This window comes from Neoarius graeffei, chromosome 11, assembly GCF_027579695.1.
Source record: "Neoarius graeffei isolate fNeoGra1 chromosome 11, fNeoGra1.pri, whole genome shotgun sequence".
NCBI classification, from domain to species: domain Eukaryota; kingdom Metazoa; phylum Chordata; class Actinopteri; order Siluriformes; family Ariidae; genus Neoarius; species Neoarius graeffei.
Genome location: NC_083579.1, coordinates 31,325,353 through 31,346,083, shown reverse-complemented (window position 1 = coordinate 31,346,083; position 20,731 = coordinate 31,325,353). Strand labels below are relative to the sequence as shown.

Genomic DNA, 20,731 nt, shown 5'->3' with positions numbered 1-20,731 from the left:
TCAAAAAGCACGGGCTCAAACGTAGACAATATGCTGACCTCGGGGAAGTTATAGATTTCATCATACAGGATAAATCCTGTATTTATTGCATAGTTGACGGCCGCTCAAAAACTGGACATCCCATCAGGCTGGAACTTGAATCATCTTGTGGCCACGTGTTATTAATTTGTGGCCACCCAATCATCTCGTCCCCACGCTTGTGGTCACGGAATAGGATCTCGTTCCCACGCGTTATTAACTTGTGGCCACGGATTTTTTTTTTCACCCATGTCACCAGAGGGGCTCCGTAGATTCCGTTTCTGACCCCAATTTCCGTGATTTCCGTCCGTTTTCCGCGATCGCGGAAAATCGGAGGCGCTACATTATGGAACACATAGCAGTGCATTCCCCCCCACTGCACGAGAAGTCTGTATAAGCAAAGCGGCCAATCCTAGGGGCGTCTCTCCAGGCATTTTAACGCCATTAACGTTAGTTTGTTCCTGAACGTGACGTATGAACAGGTGAATGTGCATCTCTTGCACAAAATTAGTATAAAAATGAATGTAGATATAAATATCTTATGCCAGATGTTGCAAAAAATAAAGAAAAAATCCGAGTCCTCATTTCCAGTTTACGAGTCCAAGTTTGAGTCATCAGTGCTAAAGTCCAAGTCAAGTCACGAGTCCTTAACTTTAGGGCACGAGTCGGACTTGAATCGGCGTCCTGGACACAAGTTTTACAAGCCTGTCCTTCGTGATGTAAATGCAAAGAGCAATATAAGTATACTTTCTCATAACAATAAATGCAGTGATGTACACAGGACAATGGATTCTCATCTCTAGCCGCTTTATCCTGTTCTACAGGGTCGCAGGCAAGCTGGAGCCTATCCCAGCTGACTACGGGCGAAAGGCGGGGTACACCCTGGACAAGTCGCCAGGTCATCACAGGGCTGACACATAGACACAGACAACCATTCACACTCACATTCACACCTACGCTCAATTTAGTCACCAGTTAACCTAACCTGCATGTCTTTGGACTGTGGGGGAAACCGGAGCACCCGGAGGAAACCCACGCGGACACGGGGAGAACATGCAAACTCCACACAGAAAGGCCCTCGCCGGCCACTGGGCTCGAACCCGGACCTTTTTGCTGTGAGGCGACAGTGCTAACCACTACACCACTGTGTAGCCCCACAATGGATACTCATGATGATAAATGTGCAGTATAATGGGTCCACAGAGCAATAAATACTCTAGGAAGTGCGTATACAAGACATAAAATATCCCAGACAATTATTACTCTGGGCAATGAATATTTATAACCTGTTCACTGAATAATAAATACACTAACTGGGGAGGATAGCAGTACAGTATTGGATGAATTTAAAAAAAAAACTGTCAAGTTTTTTTAAATTTAACTGGAAGAATTTCCCCAATCGGGACGACTTTGGTAGATAGTAGTGCTTGAAAGTTTGTGAACCTTTTAGAATTTTCTATATTTCTGCATAAATATAACCCAAAACATGAGATTTTCACAAGTCTTAAAAGGAGATAAAGACGACCAAATGAGACAAAAATTACACTTGATTGGCTATTTATTAAGGAAAATGATCAGTATTGTGTGTCTGTGTGGCAAAAGTATGTGAACCTTGCTTTTGGTCACATTTACCGCAACTAAGCATTTGCAGTAACGGGTGATCAGATGATCCTGCACGTCGACTTGGAGGAATTTTATCCTGTTCTTCTGTACAGAACTGATTTAGCTCTGGGATGTTGATTCACATTTCTATTGGATTGAGGTCAGGACTTTGACTTGGCCATTCCAAAACATTAACTTTTATGTTCTTTTAACTGTTCTTTAGTAGAACAGCGTGTATGCTTTAGGATTGTTGTCTTGCTGCATGACCCATTTTCTGTTGAGATTCAGTTCACGGACAGATGTCCTGATATTTTCCCTTAGAATTCACTGGGATAATTCAGAATTCATTGTATTTGTCACATCCATAACGGAATTTTGTCACATCCATAACGCTGACTTTTCCTTCCGAAACTCTGCATGAAATACAAAATATTTTAAACAAAGATTTTTTAATATTCACCTTGGACCCCTCTATCAAATGGATATCTCCATTTCGACATTAGGTTTACAATTTCACAGAGTTTGATAAAAATGTACAGTCACCCAAGAAAAGTGATACTTTTTCTGTCACATCCATAACGCATCTTTTATTGGCATTTTCTGGCATGCCCTAGATGTACTATGGGAATTGTTCTTGTTCTATCACTTCTCCAGTATGGTACAGCCTTAAAATATGCAACACCTGTTTAAATACTGGGAGACAATAAAACATGCACTGGGTCATTTGCTGCCATTTTGAGTTCAAGTGTCACGTCCATAACGCTGGAATTGCTCTATTATCAGTAATGGCAAGCTGTTGTGGCCCAGATGCAGCAAAACAAGCCCAAACCATTACACTACTACCACCACCATGTTTCACAGATGAGGTTTTGATGCTGGAATGCAGTATTTTCCTTTTTCGAGACGTATAATGTTATTTATTTTAAACCAAAGAGTTGTATTTTGGTCTCCTCAGTCCATAATTATTAAACTTTTTTTTTTTTCCTTTTTTTTCCCCTTCTCCCAATAGCCTTCTGGCTTGTCCATGTGATCTTTCGCAAGTTGTAGATGAGCAGCAATGCTCTTTAGAGAGCAGTAATGTTCTCTTCGTGACTCTGAAATGTACACTATTGTTTAGGCGTTCAGTGTTCTTCTGATGGTGGACTCATGAACATTACCCACGGCTCGACCTTAATGGTAGTCCAACTGTCCGGGACAACCAAATGTTTGGTCCAGAAAAGTCAAATCTGTATCTGCCTGTCCAACGAAACAAAGTGAAATATTTGTTAAAAATCCCTATTTTATAGTAATTATTCGAGAATTACATCAAAGTTCCAACAAAACTAGTTCCATCCCCTCAGTGATCCAGCCGTGTTATTGTTTATGAAATTCCAGGGAAGCTGAGTACTGTGTGTGTGTAAAAATAATCACATTGTAATATCTAATTTATCGGTTATTAGACTCTGAATTCATTGAAATCGGAGAAATGGCGATCAAATACCTCAGTAAAATAAATATTTGGTGAATCCTTATTTCATTCGGACTTTTTATTGTATTTTTCTTTTGTATGGTTTACATTAACAATCACAATTCTTGTTAAATATTTCTCGGGAATTTTACGACCGTGCCGAACTCTTATGGTTTTTCATTCATGATGTGATTGTCACCCTTTTTTGGCCCCTTTTTTCCCCCCTCTTCCAGTTTCATTTCTTTAAATTAACTTGTACTAAGTTTTACTGGATTACTCAAGGTTTAACTTTATTTCCTCCAGAAGTTTTGAATTTGGGTGAGTCTAACTCTTAAAACTGCAGATCAGGTAATGGGTTAGAACAATAAGACGTACCATAATGGGACACTGGACAGTTTGTTTATTCTTAGTTTTATTGAAAAATTAAATCATTATGCTTTAATGATTTTTATCATAACTATACCTGCTTTTTGATAAACTTTGTTAATCACATTCCTGTCAGAGCTAGTAAATTCATAGGTCAAGTTTATTTTTATAGCGCTTTTAACAGTAGACGTTGTTGCGAAGCAGCTTTGCAGAAAATTAAAGGCTTTAAACACGAGCTAATTTTATCCCCAATGAGCAAGTCTGTGGCGACGGTGTCGAGGAAACTCCCTCTGAGGACATGAGGAAGAAACCTCGAGAGGAACCAGACCCAAAACGGAACCCATCCTCATTTGGGTGATAACAATGTGATTTATAAATAACTCACTTCTATCACTGTGTCCTATAGAGTCACCAAGTATAACTGGGTAACCAGGAAATTCATTATAGTTTTAAAGGAACAGTCCACCGTACTTCCATAATGAAAAATGTTGTTCTCTGAATTGAGACGAGCTGATCTGTACCTCTCCGAGCTTTGCGCGACCTCCCAGTCAGTCAGACGCGCTGTCACTCCTGTTAGCAATGTAGCTAGGCTCAGCATGGCCAATGGTATTTTTTGGGGCTGTAGTTAGATGCGACCAAACTCTTCCACGTTTTTCCTGTTTACATAGGTTTATATGACCAGTGACATGAAACAAAGTTCAGTTACACAAATTGAAATGTGGCGATTTTCTATGCTATGGAAAGTCCGCACTATAATGACAGGCGTACTAACACCTTCTGCGCGCTTCGACAGCGCATTGATACCTTCTCTCCTGTTTTTTTTTCTCTCCCCGCCCCTCGACTAACCTCTGACTATTACTGACCACAGCACTGATGTTTCCAGTCACATTGGCTGTGTATTGACAGAAGTCGGGGGCGGGGGAGAGGGGGAAAACAGGAGTGAAGGTATCAATGCGCTGTTGAAGTGCGCAGAAGGTGTTACTACGCCTGTTATTATAGTGCGGACTTTCCATAGCATAGAAAATCGCCACGTTTCAATTTGTGTAACTGAACTTTGTTTCATGTCACTGGTCATATAAACCTATGTAAACAGGAAAAACGTGGAAGAGTTTGGTCGCATCTAACTATTACCTTTCCATCCTTGCTTTTAAAATTGTGATTTTCGGCATACACAAATAATGATGGCACAAAATCTGGACTGCTTGAGTCAAGCGAGAGCTCTCCGACAAACAAAATTGCATGCAAAGCTAAGTTAACATGCTAACAATATTCATTACATTGTGTAACTATGACCCAGCTAATCAGACAAACGTTACCAAAGTATTTTGCTACATCAATAAACGAAGACTAGGAAGAATAAAAAAGAAAGATTTAATAAATAGCCTGATCTTACCTGTGATGAAGTGGGCGCTGCAAACCCGCGCATTTTTGATGGTGCTTTCATCCCAGTCTACACGTTTGATGGCTTGTAGCCATAGACGTCGGCGGTTTTTTTTTTTTTTTTTTTGGAATGGGTGAGATCCTGCTGGAATTCTGTACATTTTAACCCCATCACTGCTACGATTCTGACACCTGACAACACAACAACTACCGTATTTTCCGGACTATACGTCGCTCCGGAGTTTAAGTCGCATCAGCCAAAAAATGCATTATGAAGACGAAAAAAACATATATACGTCGCACCGGACTATAAGTCGCACTTTTTTTGAAGGGTTATTCTATCCATAGAATCTGTGATTCTGTCTGATAAGCGGCGCGTGGTTACTGCGCGACTGCATTGTTTATTTAATAAACGAACAGCTGAGCAGTGATAACGCGCCCTTTGCCCTGTAAGTAGCCTAGTCTGATTATTTTAAATATCTACTACTATCTTTAATACTATCACTATCGTTATTACTAATAGCCTATATTATTATTATAACTAATATTAGTAGCCTATTACTGATGCATTAATCAGTTTGCGTTTAGAATATTTTTACCGGTAGGGCTTATTATCGCCCCATGGCTCTTTCATCTGTGTTATTAAAGCTGTAGTCATCATCGAGGAGAGTCATTCTTCATTTTTGTCGAATTTTATTTCATCAAATCAGAGGTCAAGTAGGCTATAGGTATATCATCTCCAAAGACAGGTACGGTAGTAAAAACAACTGTCTAGTGAAAAAAAAACAACCGCTTTTAAATCCCCTACTTAAATCCTTAAAATGAGTCATTTAACTCATGTCTTGTGTGATCTGATCTCCAATGGTGAAATAAACCGGCTGTGATGAGTACAGTGTTATTTTAGAAGATAAATGTAATATATAATTTAATATATAGACTAATAAAAATTAATATTTTATAATATAATATCACAACATATTACTGTCTGTAACTGTTTGTCACTAAAGCGTTTTCTAAGATCATAATGTCTATTATTATTATTATTATTATTATTATTTTACACACAATAAGCGCATGTGCGTAAAGTTATAGTAAACCATCCCCCGCCTTTTTTTTTTTTTTTTTTTTTGAGTCGCCGGACCCACCCACCTCCTGCGTTCTGGGACCTCCCACTTCACAAATTAAGCACTGCCTAAAATCACTACATAACTTATTTAAATAACTATAGGCCTATCATTAATAATAAAACACAGGCCAATCAAGTTTATCAAGCTGACGATTTCACTCCAAATCAGCAAATCCATTGAATTCCTCATCCTCGGTGTCGCTTCTGAACAACTCTGCCTCCAGCGGCAGATGAAGCGCCGTTTCCTCTTCTTCTGCGTGGCTGTCGTTAGACTCGGCATCAGCTCCAGTTATTCCGCGGTGAAAAAAAAAACAAAAAAAACATATATACGTCGCACCAGAGTATAAGTCGCATGGCCAGCCGAATCATGAAAAAAAGTGCGACTTATAGTCCGAAAAATACGGTAGGCATTTCTTCCAAATATTTCTTGTCTCTACCGTCGCAGAGTCTTTTTTGAGTCCAGGCTGCGCGCGCAATTTCCTCTTGCGTATGAATGACGTTTACTGCAAAGGGGTTTATAGTTCATTGCTATAAAACCTTTTTTATTCATTTATTTATTTTTTTTTGGGCCCAAGGGACGATTCATTTTCAGGTGGTGTAATTTTTAGAAAATTTGACTGTTTATTAATTCACTTAATCATTTAACAGACTTTTAATAGTTGTAATATTTTTGGTGATACTGTATGTGCGTACTCTACATGCTCAAGCCACTCGTCATTGTAAATGATCGAAATCTGTGCAGCTAATCCATCAGCGTGTTTTTCCGTGCTGCTTGGTATTTTCGTTAGACATGACGACGAAGATTGTGTTCCTTTAAGACATGTGGCTTTAAATTACTGGCTTAATGCAAATGCTGGAAAGTGTGCTATTGTTTTGGGCCTATGACCCAACACTCCAGTTTCACACTAGTGTGTGTGTATTCAAGCGCAAAAGCTAAGCATCTGGCTGGATGAGTAGGACCTCCATGTTGGCAACAGGTTCTAATAATACCATGTTAGTGACGGAGACTTTAAAGAAATGAACCCTGAGTGCAGAGAGCAACTTTACTGCGACCCTATTTCATTTCTACTAATCATATGGCCCTTTTCCACTACCCTTTTTCAGCTCACTTCAGCCCGACACGGCTCCCGTTTCGACTACCAAAGAACAGCACGACTCGGCTCGCTTCAGCCCTGCTCAGCCCCTAAAACTCGCACGGTTTTGGAGTGGGGCTGAAGCGAGCCAAACCGTGCCGAGTGAGGCTGGGGGCGTGAGCAGACACTCCCCTGTGCACTGATTGGTGAGGAGGAGTGTCCTCACATGCCCACACACGCCCCGCGAGCGCGCTGGGATCTGTAAACACCGCAAACCCGGAAGAAGAATTACGAGAATTTCTGAAGCCTTATGCGCCTCGCCTCATCTATACGCTCTTGCCAGTATCTGTTGGCGTTGTCGGTGACAACAAGCCACAGCACCAAGACCAGCAACACTAACGACTCCATGTTTATTGTTTACTATCCGGGTTGTGAGACTACCGCTTAAAAGGTCGCTGATGTCACTGTTTGCGCTGCTTAACGACATCACGTGACGTCCACCCACTTTCGCTAACTCCACCCAATGTGTCCACCCACTTCCAGCCAGCACGGTTCAGCGCGGTTGTAGTCGAAACGCAACTCCAACAGCCCCGCTCAGCTCGACTCAGCCCGACTCAGCACGGCACAGCTCAGCCGCGTTTGTAGTGGAAAAGCGGCATTAGTATCTTGATATTCAACACGCATACAAAAGCTATCGTGTAAAATGAGTATATTTTAGATTGTAAGAAACACAACTTTAAACATGGATTCAGCCACTTCCTCTTGTGTTAAAAGTACGCTGGTTTAGAGGAATTAGTGTTTTTATTTCCTGTCAAAGTTTCACAGGAGCTCTTAGAGTGAAGGTCAGGAATAACAACAAAGGCCATAGGTTAAGTTCAGTGAAAGCGCCTGCGAGGATATCTGACCCGTAATGGAGACCTGTCTTAAAGGGGAACTGAAGGTAAATTTATCAAAATTCTATTTCTCATTTTATTAAATATAGGACTGCTATTTTGTCGCTGCTATAGCAAGTTATGAGTGTTTGAAATACGCTCTGTAATATCAGTCCATATGTCAAAGCAACAGCCGAAAACAAGATTCGCTGAGACCTGTGCGAGACATCGTAGGACGGAAGTAAAACGTACAGCGGAAATCAAGGCGACCGACATCTGCCAACGTTGTCAAGACACGTGCGCCCTCTTTTTCGAATGCTGACGTAATCGAGACGGAAGTTTTGTTTGTTTTGATAGCAATCAGGAAAGTTTGAAAAAAAGTAGGCAGTAATCATCATTTAAACTCGTTTTTGTGCAATACTTCGTTTGGAAAACAGTTTTCAAAATGGCGGCACTGACAGCTGGCTGACACTTCACGTTTACAAGTCTCGTGAAGATCGCGTGGATAAGCGACGCCTGCCATGGACCAAACGAGCTAAATTCAACACGGCTAAAAAACAGAACGGCCAATAAATTTAATATTTAATTGCAATTAGTTGCCAAGACGAGTCACGATATAAGGTTACTAAAACTGAAAACGCAATTGAATCACAGGTTAATTAAGAACTAAAGCAAGTTTTAAAAATGACTTCAGTTCTCCTTTAAGATTTGCATCTTAATTTTTAAAATGATTTTGTTTGCAGTAACTATGGGATACGTCCACACCAAGGCTTTCTTAGTTTATATAGAAAGATCGTTACGGTGCAAGTCTTTCTACTATGTGAATTTTTTGCGAGGTGAATCTTGTTGATAAGCAAGTGTTTGTTCTAATCGGACCCCCACCCCCCACCCCCCACCCCCCCAGTGCGTCTTTTTGCTAAGCAATTTTTTAAAATTATCTTTTTGCTCTGTGAGTCTTTGCAGGGCTTGGCAAGTCTTTTTGCTAAACGAATAAATTTTTTTCTTTGAGTCTTTTTGGGAATTGAAACTCTATATGGATCTCTTTGATTTCTGACTCAGCTTCACCCAAGCGAGTGTAATGGAGGCTTCTACAGCAAGCCGTTCATCGAGTCTTTTGAAGAGACCCCGATGCTGGTGGCTGTGCTCACGTACATGGGCTACGGCATCCTCACCATCTTCGGCTACCTGAGAGACTTCCTCCGCCAGTGGAAGATCGAAAAATGCCACATCGCCAGAGAAAGAGAGGAGCAAAAGGTAAACTCGCTAATACGAAATTCATGTCACGGAAACAAAATCCGTATCCTTGATGCAGTATTTCTGTACTTGTACAGTAGACTTATTATTGTATAATTGTTATAGAATATTGTCAAATGAGAAATTGTAAAATTAAATTTCTAGTTGCAAATGTAAAAATGTACTGCAGGTCAATTTTTCATTCAAGGGTTTCATTTGAATCACTTTGATCAGTTTTTATATCTTATCTATACAGTATATTTAAGTGTATGTTTCAAGCTGCAGTTGGTGGTTTTCACTCCTACAGGTGTAAAGGTCCAGTTAGATCAAATTCCTTCCTTTCCTTAGATCAGTGATTTTTATATTGACATATAAAACTAGACGATTAAAAAAAACATTGTTTGTGATGCTACGTTACTTCTAGTTGACCTAGTGCCACAGATGAGGTTTTTATTTATTTATTTATTTATTTTTTTTAAATATGATGGCATAAACAAGTCCCATCATCGGATTTGCCAATCTGCAGCCTAAAAAAAAAAAATGAAATCTGCGAAGTTTTTTTTTTTTAATTTTTTTTTTTTTAAATTAAAAAAAAAAAAATGCTCTCGAGTGATCCAGCTAGTTTCTGGTTACCTTCAGCTAAGTAATTTGCATCAATGCACACATAATTTGAATCGCTCAGCTGGTTCATGTTTTGAAAGCTGGAGTTGCTGAACAATGACCTCGACTACAGTGTTTTTCACATCCTCGGTTCGGTCCTCTGAAATACTTCTCCAGGTTCGGCTCTGGACCGCGGTCCTCTGGTTGGTGACACCCGGTTTAAATCTTCGTGTTTTTCTTCTGGTGTAACTCCTACACTCGCTTAAATCATCCTCGTGCACGGTCATGAATTTATAGCACAATTTAAGGTACGAATTTAATCATGATATTTATTGACCTGCCTGTTGCAGTTATCAGTTCATCTGAGAGCAGGAACGTGCACAGATGGTGTGCAAAATACTGATTTTATTTTTTTCCCCCCTCCATTTTCAAGGATTTTGTCCCACTTTATCAAGACTTTGAGAATTTCTACACCCGAAATTTATATATGAGGATCCGGGACAGCTGGAACAGACCCATCTGCAGCGTTCCCGGGGACAAGATGGACCTGGTAGAGCGAGTGTCCCATGACTACAACTGGACCTTCAGGTGAGCAGCGCTGACCCCTGGATTCAAGCCAAAGAAGGAATTTGCGTTTTTTTTTCTTTTTTTCCTCCCTTGCTTGAATTGTACTGAAAACAATAACAAACTGTATTTTTATCGGGGGAGGGGCTAATTTCTGGGCCAGAAAAATATAAACTCGAATTGTTGTTCATGGCTTATGATGGAACTGAATTGTTACAGGTCCAGATTAGAGCTGGGGAATATGATGACATGGAAATATTGATTATGGTCAATTGATTATTAATGTGGATCATGTGACTTGTTTTTGAAATTATTGCAGCATTTGCAAACTGATTCAAATGCCAAGGTTTTGCACAGAATCTTTAAAATGGAAGCGATGTTGATTGAATTATATCATGTAATTGAGATATTGTGGAGGTCATGACACTATTTTGTAAAAATAAATTTATTTATTTATGACTACGGCTAAACTCTGATAGGAAGCAGCTGATTGGATAAAGTTTTGTATTGAATCTTTACCTTTTTATGGTTTAAATTTAATTGTGGAATTTTTTTATGACCTAAATTTAATGCAGCACTGTTTTGGAAACGTGCATATCATCATATATAGTGTATGCAAGTATTCTGATGTTCTTTTAAATTTACAAATCGCACCTTTCAAGCTTACTAACATGGTGCTACATGTTTAGTCTCAAAAGGTCGATTCTGTTTCAGCCTTCGCGATAAGAGGCGACATAAATCAGAGCAAATACAGAGCCAGCTCAGGGCAGCTTTCACCTCTTGGTTTGTTGCTTCATGCACACAGCACAGAAAACTCAGACGTTGCTGGAGCAATGCGTGTGTACATGCTGATTTTCAGAACACCGGGGTTTTCTCTCGCAGCTACACAGGCCGAGTGGTGAAAGACGTGATCAACATGGGCTCGTATAATTACCTGGGCTTTGCCGAGAACACGGGCTCGTGTGCCGACGCAGCAGCAGAGGTCACTCTGAAATACGGCGTTGGCGTGAGCAGCACCAGGCAGGAGATGGGTGTGTTTATATTCATCACAATACAATTCATGGTGTGCAGATAAATAATTACTGAAGTGATTTGCTTTTTAAAGGTGCTGCTGTGGGCTGCTAGTTCTCAGAGGGGGGGGGGAAACCCACACACATCCTGTAATGTTTATACTGCAGGAAGTGACCTTGAAGTTTGTCTTGGCTGACTGCACCCTGTTTTTGTTTAGGTAACCTGGACAGACATGAGGAATTGGAGAAGCTGGTAGCGAGGTTCCTGGGCGTGGAGTCGGCCATGGCATTTGGGATGGGTTTCGCAACCAACTCTATGAACATTCCAGCCCTGACTGGGAAGGTGCAGAGTTTACATCTGTCTGAAATCACATTTTTACAAATTAATGGACTTCTGGAGTGTGAACTTATCTTAAAGTTGCCCTTCTGAATTTAGATATTTGACAACATAATCTGATTTTTATATAAATTTATTTACGTTATTCCACGAGATCGAGTCGTACATGAGCTGATAGCCGACCAGGTGCTATAAGACGCATATGAAGAGATTGAGTGGAATAACTGTTTTATTCTATCCACATTCACTGGATTTTGAGAAACGGAGCATTTTTATATTTTTGCAAATTCGATAAATAAAAACTTTATACAAAACGTCTGATCATTTCCACTTGCATGGAGTTCTTCACCTATTGATGGCTGCACAAATTGACTTTTTTTTCGTGGTCCCCCCCACCCCGAACATTTCAGTTCTGTAATTTTTTTTTTTTTTAAACAACTTTGAGCTTTTGAACCAATCTAAAAAAAAAAAATTCAGCACATTTTAATACTTGAAGATTGGAAACAAACTGGCAAAATTAAAGCAGCAATTAGTGAAAAATGCTATAGTTCTTGGGGGGAAAAGTTCTTGTGGTCTTACTTTCATTCCATGTTTTGGTATTTTTGGGGGTTTTGTTTTTGAGTAGCTTTTATTTCATCCTCGGTTGGTTCAGCAACACATTCCACCATTTTGTTTTTCTCTACTCATGGTATATGAGCTGATATACTAGTTGTAGAGTAGCCAATCAGAGTGCACGATTGCTCATATCCAGTGAATGGTTTTTTTTTTAAATAGATGCTGTGTATTACAGGGTAAAGTTTATTTTTATTGTTTCCAACAAACAAAATTGAACCAAATGGAGTTATTTTCTATAGAGATGCCTGAATGGCGATATGGGCCACTTTTCTGTGAATGTAACGCGTTCTTATCTAAGCAAGGCTTCAGATGCAAAAATTTCACCTGTAATGAGATGCAGCCCTGCGACTAGAATTCACACTTTACCTCACGAGAAATAAGATATACCAGGATTTTTATTGTTCTATCTGGGTGAAGATCAGTTTTGAGATCGGCCTCAATTTATTGCCTTTCCAACTGCCAACTCAAGTTGGAAAATTTACGTGTTTTACTCTAAATTTTTCATGATGGAATTTCTCAGAGCCTTCTGGAGCAGGTTCTCGTCTTTGCTCAATATTGACCAGAGAGAATTTGTACATGTTATCGACCTAATGTTGAGCCAGCATACAAAGGTCATTACGGAGAACTTCAAGAATATCTGCACAACAGAAAGTTCCAACCTGTCAGCTACTGAAGCGAAGATGTTGGGGGGAGGGGGGTTCCTTGCTAAAGTTTATTTTCAAGTCAAATTAACTACTTCTTCCCCCTCCTCTGATATCCAAATCGTTGTTTTTCACTCCAGGCTTCTCCCTGAACATCTCTCGTTCCTCGTCATGCCTTTCTATTTTTCTCAGACCAGCAAATCAACCTGGTGGGTGTTTTCCTGGGCGGGTCTCGCTCACCTGCCAGCACATGCTGTAATGTGGCATTAAAAACCCTTAACTATGTGCTTTCACATGGACAAGACAGAAATTGTGAAATGTTCTTAGAACTGTGGTATGATGGTTTTTAATTGCTTTAAATTGGCGATACTGGAGGGGTTTCCTGTACTTCCTGTATGTTTTTAATCATTCCCTCATTTTAGTTTAATCATGGGTATGTTAATAATGCGTTTCCTCATTTTAAAAACGCAGGGGGCGGTGTTATACTGATTTACCGCCGTCCATCCGTATTTCCTTCCGTCAAACACCATTTGTCTCAGCAACCACATCATAGCCGCTTGGTACCAAACTTCAGCTTGCAGTTCTATTGAGGTTTTTCACCCACGTGACCAAGTCATGTGATGCTGCCATTTTGGACGTCACGGCTCGAATCGGTTTGAATGCGAGGAAGGCGACAAACAAAAAACGTAAAAGAAAAAGGAGCGAGATGCAGAAAACACCTTCACTATCCAGCGACGTAGGGCATTTACAGGGCGAGCAGAGGGAGAGGTATTTGCAAAAATTGAGGTTAGCAGGCTTAGAGAACGACGTTTGCCTGCTTCCACCAGGATTGTTCACTGACGTACGGAAGTACGCGAAGCCCTCGTCTTTACCTGACTTCGGCCCACATGATCTGTATACCTATGTCGTTAAAAACCCATCGCCATACACAGGTATTGATCTGAAAGCGTATAAGAGTTTGGATGCCTACAAATATTTTGTGTCAGGCTGGGTAACATGCCTACATCAGCGGGTCGTCCCTGGAGCCGGTGGTCGCCATCTTATTACGGCTAAGGTTTGTTCACATTTTCATTTACTTTCGGTCCTCAGGATAAACAAAATGTTATTAAATGTCATTGAAATAACTTCTTAGTCTGAGACATGGCCCGTTATAAATTTGCTGTTACCAGGCAATGACCAAGAACTGTATTATTAGGGTCGGTGTCTGTGTTGTAGCAGTGTACTAGCAGCTAGCTGTTAGCACTAGCTAATGTCAACAACAGTAGCTGGTATGTTACTGTAGCAATGTTTACGTTCAGTCATTTGGATGACTGTTAAAACCTTTCAGTCTCAAGTTTTTCCTTTACTGTATTTACTAGTTTACTGTAATTATGATCCGGCAGCTATTTACACCGGATCCGGTGTAAATAGCTGCTGGAGCCGACGTCCGAGCTTGCCGGAGCTAGCGCGCTCGGGCAGGCTGGGAGCTAGCGCACTCGGGCAGGCTGGGAGCTAGCGCACTCGGGCAGCTATTTACACTGGATCCAGTGTAAATAGCTGCCGGATCATAATTACAGTAAACTAGTAAATCCAGTAAAGGAAAAACTTGAGACTGAAAGGTTTTAACAGTCATCCAAATGACTGAACGTAAACATTGCTACAGTAACATACTAGCTACTGTTGTTGACATTAGCTAGCTTGACCTTCAAAATGGCGGACACCAGGGCGTCACGTGACCCTGTGACGTCAGGTGAAAAACCTCAATACCGTTTTTAGGTCTGTCACACATCTTGTTTACCGACTGAATGCATTTACGGAACATAATTTTGTAAATCTCCGCTATGTTTTGTAAATACATTCAGTCAGTAAACAGGAAGTCAATGTGTGACAGACCTGAAAACAGTATAGAACCACAAGCTGAAGCTTGGTACCAAATATCAAGCAGCTGTGATTTGTAGTTGCTGAGAAAAATGTTATGAAAATTTTGTAAATCTACACTTTCATAATTCCCCCCCCCCCCCCCCCCCCCCAGCAACTACAAATCGCAGCTACTTGATATTTGGTACCAAGCTTCAGCTTGGGGTTCTATACCGTGTATACCGTTTTCAGGTCTGTCGCACATCGACTTCCTGTTTACTGACTGAATGCATTTATGAAACATGGCGTGGATTTACAAAATTTTCATAACGTTTTTCTCAGCAACTACAAATCACAGCTGCTTGATATTTGGTACCGAGCTTCAGCTTGGGGTTCTATACCATGTATACTGTTTTCAGGTCTGTCGCACATCGACTTCCGATTGAATGTGTTTTATGAAACGCACAGGGTGGATTTTGACACCATTTCAAAATGACCATTTACTAGGATGCTATTTGAAATCCCTGGTGAGAACACTGCTCTTTACTCGTTTCAGGGTTAATTATTTCTTCAAGTCAACATTCATAATAAGTGCCCTATTCCTTCAGTTGCTTGCATTCTGATATAAGCGAGGGGGGGTGGTGGTATGTAAGTGAGCAGTTGATCTTGTTTAAACCTTTTTAGGAATCTAATACATGTTTAAGGAAATGAACATTTGCATATTCCTGTTCATTTGTCTGCTAATGAATATTTATAAACCCTAGAATTTTGAATATTCATGCCTTGTGAAATTTATTAATTATGCATTCGACATGCTTTTCATGGAACTGGAAAAAGTGCCTAGAAATCACCATCTACTACGTTTAAGAACACAAGCACAGCCGTACGAAACATGAGCGTGTTTTGCAATTCAATGAAATTCCCCAACTTCCCTTTTTCTTACTACACTTACACACGTTGACACACACCGTCTTGTTTAGTTCCTCTTGTTGCAAAGCTGAATGATTTGTTGTGCAATTATGAGGACGAACAGATTCTCTACTGCAAACTGAAACTGACTTTTAGGAAAGAGCATCATGATGGCTGTTTAACCTCCCATGAGCCTTTGACCACACAAACCAGTCTGTGGTGTCATCTGAGCCGTATGTACTGACCCTCCTCTGACATTGTTTCCGTGTGTGTGTGTGCAGGGGTGTCTGATTCTGAGCGACGAACTGAACCACGCCTCTCTAGTTTTGGGAGCGCGCTTATCTGGATCCACCATCCGAGTTTTCAAGCACAACAGTGAGTAGATGCAAATGTTTTATTCCATTTCCTGTGAATATCGAAAGAAATGAAAATCACAAACTGCTTTTCCGGTTAGTTCAGTGAATCACACACTCGCATGCATGCACTAGTGCCATAATTTGAGTTAAAATGAGTTTCGCACACAACCTTCCAGCCTACAAAGCAGTCCTGTTGCTCATCCCTGCTGTGATTGTGCCCCGTTGTGACAGTCCTGCACTTTCTGCCATATTGCAAACTTTTTTTTTTTTTTGAATTCCCCCCCATGCCCCCCACACCCCCATGTTGAAACTTGATACCAAGAACAATGAATGGTTCTGAGCAGTGGGTGGGGCTACGATCTCTGTTGTTGCCAACTGGTTATGTGGACCACATCACAAAGCAAAACATTGAGAGATCATGCTGGGAAAAGTCTTTTGTCTTATTTTAGTTGACTTTTGTTTGATTTTCTTTTTCTGAAATGCCGAGGCCTGACGGGACTGATTTTTAATCCCACTTCTGCTGTCCGTTAAAGTGAAATAAAATCGTTGGACTGTGGACCAGTGAATCCTGTCATGATTTCAGACGCCATTTAAGCCAGAGCTGGTCGTGGTGTTAACCTCCCGGATGTTGCTGTACACGCTGCACTTTTTAGTCCAAGAAAAGCCCGGTCATGGAGCTATAGCAAGAGCTCTTTTTGACTGATATGAGCTTCCTTGCTGCGCATACTCTGTTTCAGAATCTATGGTTAATTTGTGCTAGTAGCGCCAGCGCAAATTGTTACTCACTCAAGATCATTATTCTCCTCATGTTTTTAGGATACTTTCTCCCTCAGTTTTCAACCAGATTTCACATAAAGAATCCCTCTGTGCTGAATTACGTTGCTATGACTTTTGGTGCTGATCTGGATCACTGATCTGGAATGATCCATGAAAACAGGAGTTTTTTTTTTTCCATCACTTATAACCTGTCTTTTATTTATTTATTTATTTATTTTATTTTTTTTTTTGTCTTTTTTTTTTTTTTTTTGACCTATATTATTTAAAGTCAGTCTTTTCTTAAGATAAGATGCTTCTACTGACCATCGAGTACCCAGATATTGTGTTCTATCTGGTTTGGCTGCCGAAGAATCAAGTCTGACCTTGGATGAAACGTAGCCCATATTCTGAGTGGGTGCCCAGTCTGGATTGTTTCTATTTTATAATTTTGCTGGCGCTCCTAGAAGCGAAATGGTAATGGACGTGTTAAAATTATAACAACTTGAGTGAACCACAACAACGCTCATTTTATAGCAAAATTCTAGCAACACAAAATTCTTCCATGATTGGGAGCTTTTGAATCTCACCGGAGATTAAATGATTACTGCGAACATGAGCTGGGTGGGATTTTTTTTTTTTTTTAAGTTTTAGCCTCTGTTGGATCAGCCCTGCCGATGTTGTTCAGCCGTGCTTGTCCCTTCTCCATGCTAAGCCTGAGTTTCCTCGTCCTCTTTTCGAATCACAGACGGAATTCTAAGTAATCAGACCGTACCGCAGTCACAAGTACTGTTGTGACCACAATCATCTACAGTACAAAGATATGGCAGAGTTAAAAGAACGCTTAAAGCAGTGGAAAAACAGAGTTGTGCACGCGTAACTGTTTGTCTGGAATGTCGCTTGATCCCGCATTTGTATGTCCACCAACATGGCCGACATCAGGGTTTCTTAGTGTGGAGCTAATTTTTCAAGTTATTAAGTCTGACCATCTTGGCATCTAATTTGATAAATATAATTCTGGTAAAACGTTAACAAAAATAAAGAAATCTAACTGGTAGCTCAATCAGCATGTAGTTTGGCAGCCAAACCACAAAGTCCGCCGCAATTAAGTCCTGTTGTCATTAGAGGCGTTCAATACATGGCCTACAATAATATTATACTGGAATGGACTGGGACAGTATTAAATATCAGTTTAAGGGTTTATTGCAAAGTAGACAGTGAAATGTACACTCTGCAATTGTTAGTGTTAATCATTTTAAAAACTGATCACTAACATTATTAAGCTAACTGATCTAGCTGATCCCATCCCACAGTGCCTGAACACACAAGCTGAAAATATGCTTCAGAAAAAAAAGCCTCTACTGGTCCTAGGTCTACCTATACCCATACTGAAGACACCCTTTTTTTTTTTTTTTTTTTAAATTGATATTTTCGAGTACCTCTGAAGTCTGGATACGGAACTAGTACATGGTAAATATGCCACTTTGACAATTATAGCAATATATAAATAATTTTGTTGAATTTTATATATACGGTGGTATGCAAAAGTTTGGGCACCCCTAGTCAAAATTGCTGTTACTGTGAACAGTTAAGCAAGTTGAAGATGAAATGATCTCCAGAAGGCATAAAGTTAAAGATGACTCATTCCCTTTATATTTTAAGCAAAACATTTTTTATTTTCATCTTTTATATTTTCAAAATGACAGGAAAAGGGCCTGAAGCAAAAGTTTGGGCACCCTGCATGGTTACAGTGCCTTGCAAAAGTATTCATACCCCTTGAACTTTTTCACATTTTTCCACCTTACAACCACGAACTTAAAAGTTTTTTATTGAGATTTTATGTGATAGACCAACACAGAGTAGCACATAATTTTGAAGTGAAACGAAAATGATAAATGGTCTTCAAAATTTTAAACAAATAAAAATCTGAAAAATGTGGTGTGCATTAGTATTCAGCCCCCTGTACTCTGATACCTCTAAATACAAATACAATACCTCTAAATACAGTGCAATCAGTTACCTTCAGAAGTCATCTAATTAGTTAATAGAGTCCTACTATGTGTAATTTACTCTCAGCATAAATACACTTGTTCTGTGAAGGCCTCAGTGGTTTGTTAGAGAACACTGAAGAACAAACAGCATCATGAAGACCAAAGAACTCACCAGACAGGTCAGGGATAAAGTTCTGGAGAAATTTAAAGCAGGGTTAGGTTATAAAAAAATATCCCAAGCTCTGAACATCTCAAGAAGCACTGTTCAATCCATCATTCAAAAATGGAAAAAGTATGGCACAACTGCAAACCTACCAAGACATGGCCGTCCACCTAAACTGACAGAGCAAGCAAGGAGAGCACTGGTCAGAGAAGCAGCCAAGAGGCCCATGATCACTCTGGAGGAGCTGCAGAAATCCACAGCTCAGGTGGGAGAATCTGTGCACAGGACAACTATAAGTCGTACACTCCACAAATCTGGCCTTTTTGGAAGAGTGGCAAGAAGAAAGCCATTGTTGAAAGACAGGCATAAGAAGCCATGTAGGGGATACAGCAAACATGTGGAAGAAGGTGCTTTGGTCAGATGAGACCAAAGTTGAACTTTTTGGCCTAAATGCAAAGCGCTATGTGTGGTGGAAAACTAACACTGCTCATCACCCTGCACACAGCATCCCCACTGTGAAACATGGTGGTGGCAGCATCATGCTATGGGGATGCTTTTCTTCAGCAGGGACAGGGAAGCTGGCCAGAGTTGATGGGAAGATGGATGGAGCTAAATACAGGGCAATCCTGGAAGAAAACCTGTTGGAGGCTGCAAAAGACTTGAGACTGGGAAGGAGATTCACCTTCCAGCAAGACAATGACCCTAAACATACAGCCAGAGCTACAATGGAATGGTTTAGATCAAAGAATATTCATGTGTTAGAATGGCCCAGTCAAAGTCCAGACCTAAATCCCATTGAGCATCTGTGGCAAGACTTGAAAATTGCTGTTCACAGATGCTCTCCATCCAATCTGGCTGAGCTTGAGCTATTTTGCAAAGAAGAAGGGGCAAAAATTTCAGTGTCTAGATGTGCAAAGCTGGTAGACACATACCACAAAAGACTTGCAGCTGTAATTGCAGTAAAAGGTGGCTCTACAAAGCATTGACGCAGGGGGGCTGAATACTAATGCACATCACATTTTTCAGATTTTTGTTTCAAATTTTGAAGACCATTTATCATTTTCGTTTCACTTCACAATTATGTGCTACTCTGTGTTGGTCTATCACATAAAATCTCAAAAAACAACTTTTAAGTTCGTGGTTGTAAGGTGGAAAAATGTGAAAAAGTTCAAGGGGTATGAATACTTTTGCAAGGCACTGTAGTACCTAGTAACACCTCCTTTGGCAAGTATCACAGCTTGTAAACGCTTTTTATGACCAATGAAATGTGCCCTGTGCCACTGGCTGCAACACAACCCCAAAGCATGATCGATCCACACCCATGCTTCAGAGTCGGAGAAGTGTTCTTTTCCTGGAATTTAACACCCCCCCCCCCCCCCCCCCCCCAACCATACCTTTGTACATTGTGGCCAAAAAGTTCTAATTTTGATTTCATCAGTCCACAAGACTTGTTTCCAAAATGCGTCAGGCTTATTTAGATGTTCATTTTGCAAACTTCAGACGCTGAATTTTGCGGCTAGGACGCAGGAACGGTTTTCTTCTGATGACTCTCCCATGAAGGTCATATTTGTTCAGGTGTCGCTGCATAGTAGAACAGTGCACCACCACTCCAGGGTCTGCTAAATCTTTCTGAAGGTCTTTTGCAGTCAAACAGGGGTTTTTATTTGCCTTTCTAGCAATCCAACGAGCAGTTCTTTCAGAAAGTTTTCTTCATCTTCCAGACCTCACCTTGATCTCCACTGTTTCTGTTAACTGCCATTTCTTAATAACATTACAATCTGAGGAAACATCTACCTGAAAACACTTTGCTATGTTCTTGTAGCCTTCTCCTGCTTTGTG

At 40.4% G+C, this 20,731-nt stretch overlaps 1 protein-coding gene across 1 annotated transcript in view; it reads left to right on the top strand.

Moving 5' to 3' along the window:
• Positions 1-20,731, top strand: part of sptlc2a (serine palmitoyltransferase, long chain base subunit 2a) — a 67,663-nt gene that overhangs the window by 6,893 nt on the left and 40,039 nt on the right. The window contains exons 2-6 of the mRNA XM_060933716.1: positions 8,944-9,138; positions 10,151-10,305; positions 11,164-11,312; positions 11,510-11,634; positions 15,911-16,004. Of these exons, the coding sequence (XP_060789699.1) occupies positions 8,944-9,138; positions 10,151-10,305; positions 11,164-11,312; positions 11,510-11,634; positions 15,911-16,004 (718 nt within the window). The remainder of the gene's footprint in view (positions 1-8,943; positions 9,139-10,150; positions 10,306-11,163; positions 11,313-11,509; positions 11,635-15,910; positions 16,005-20,731) is intronic.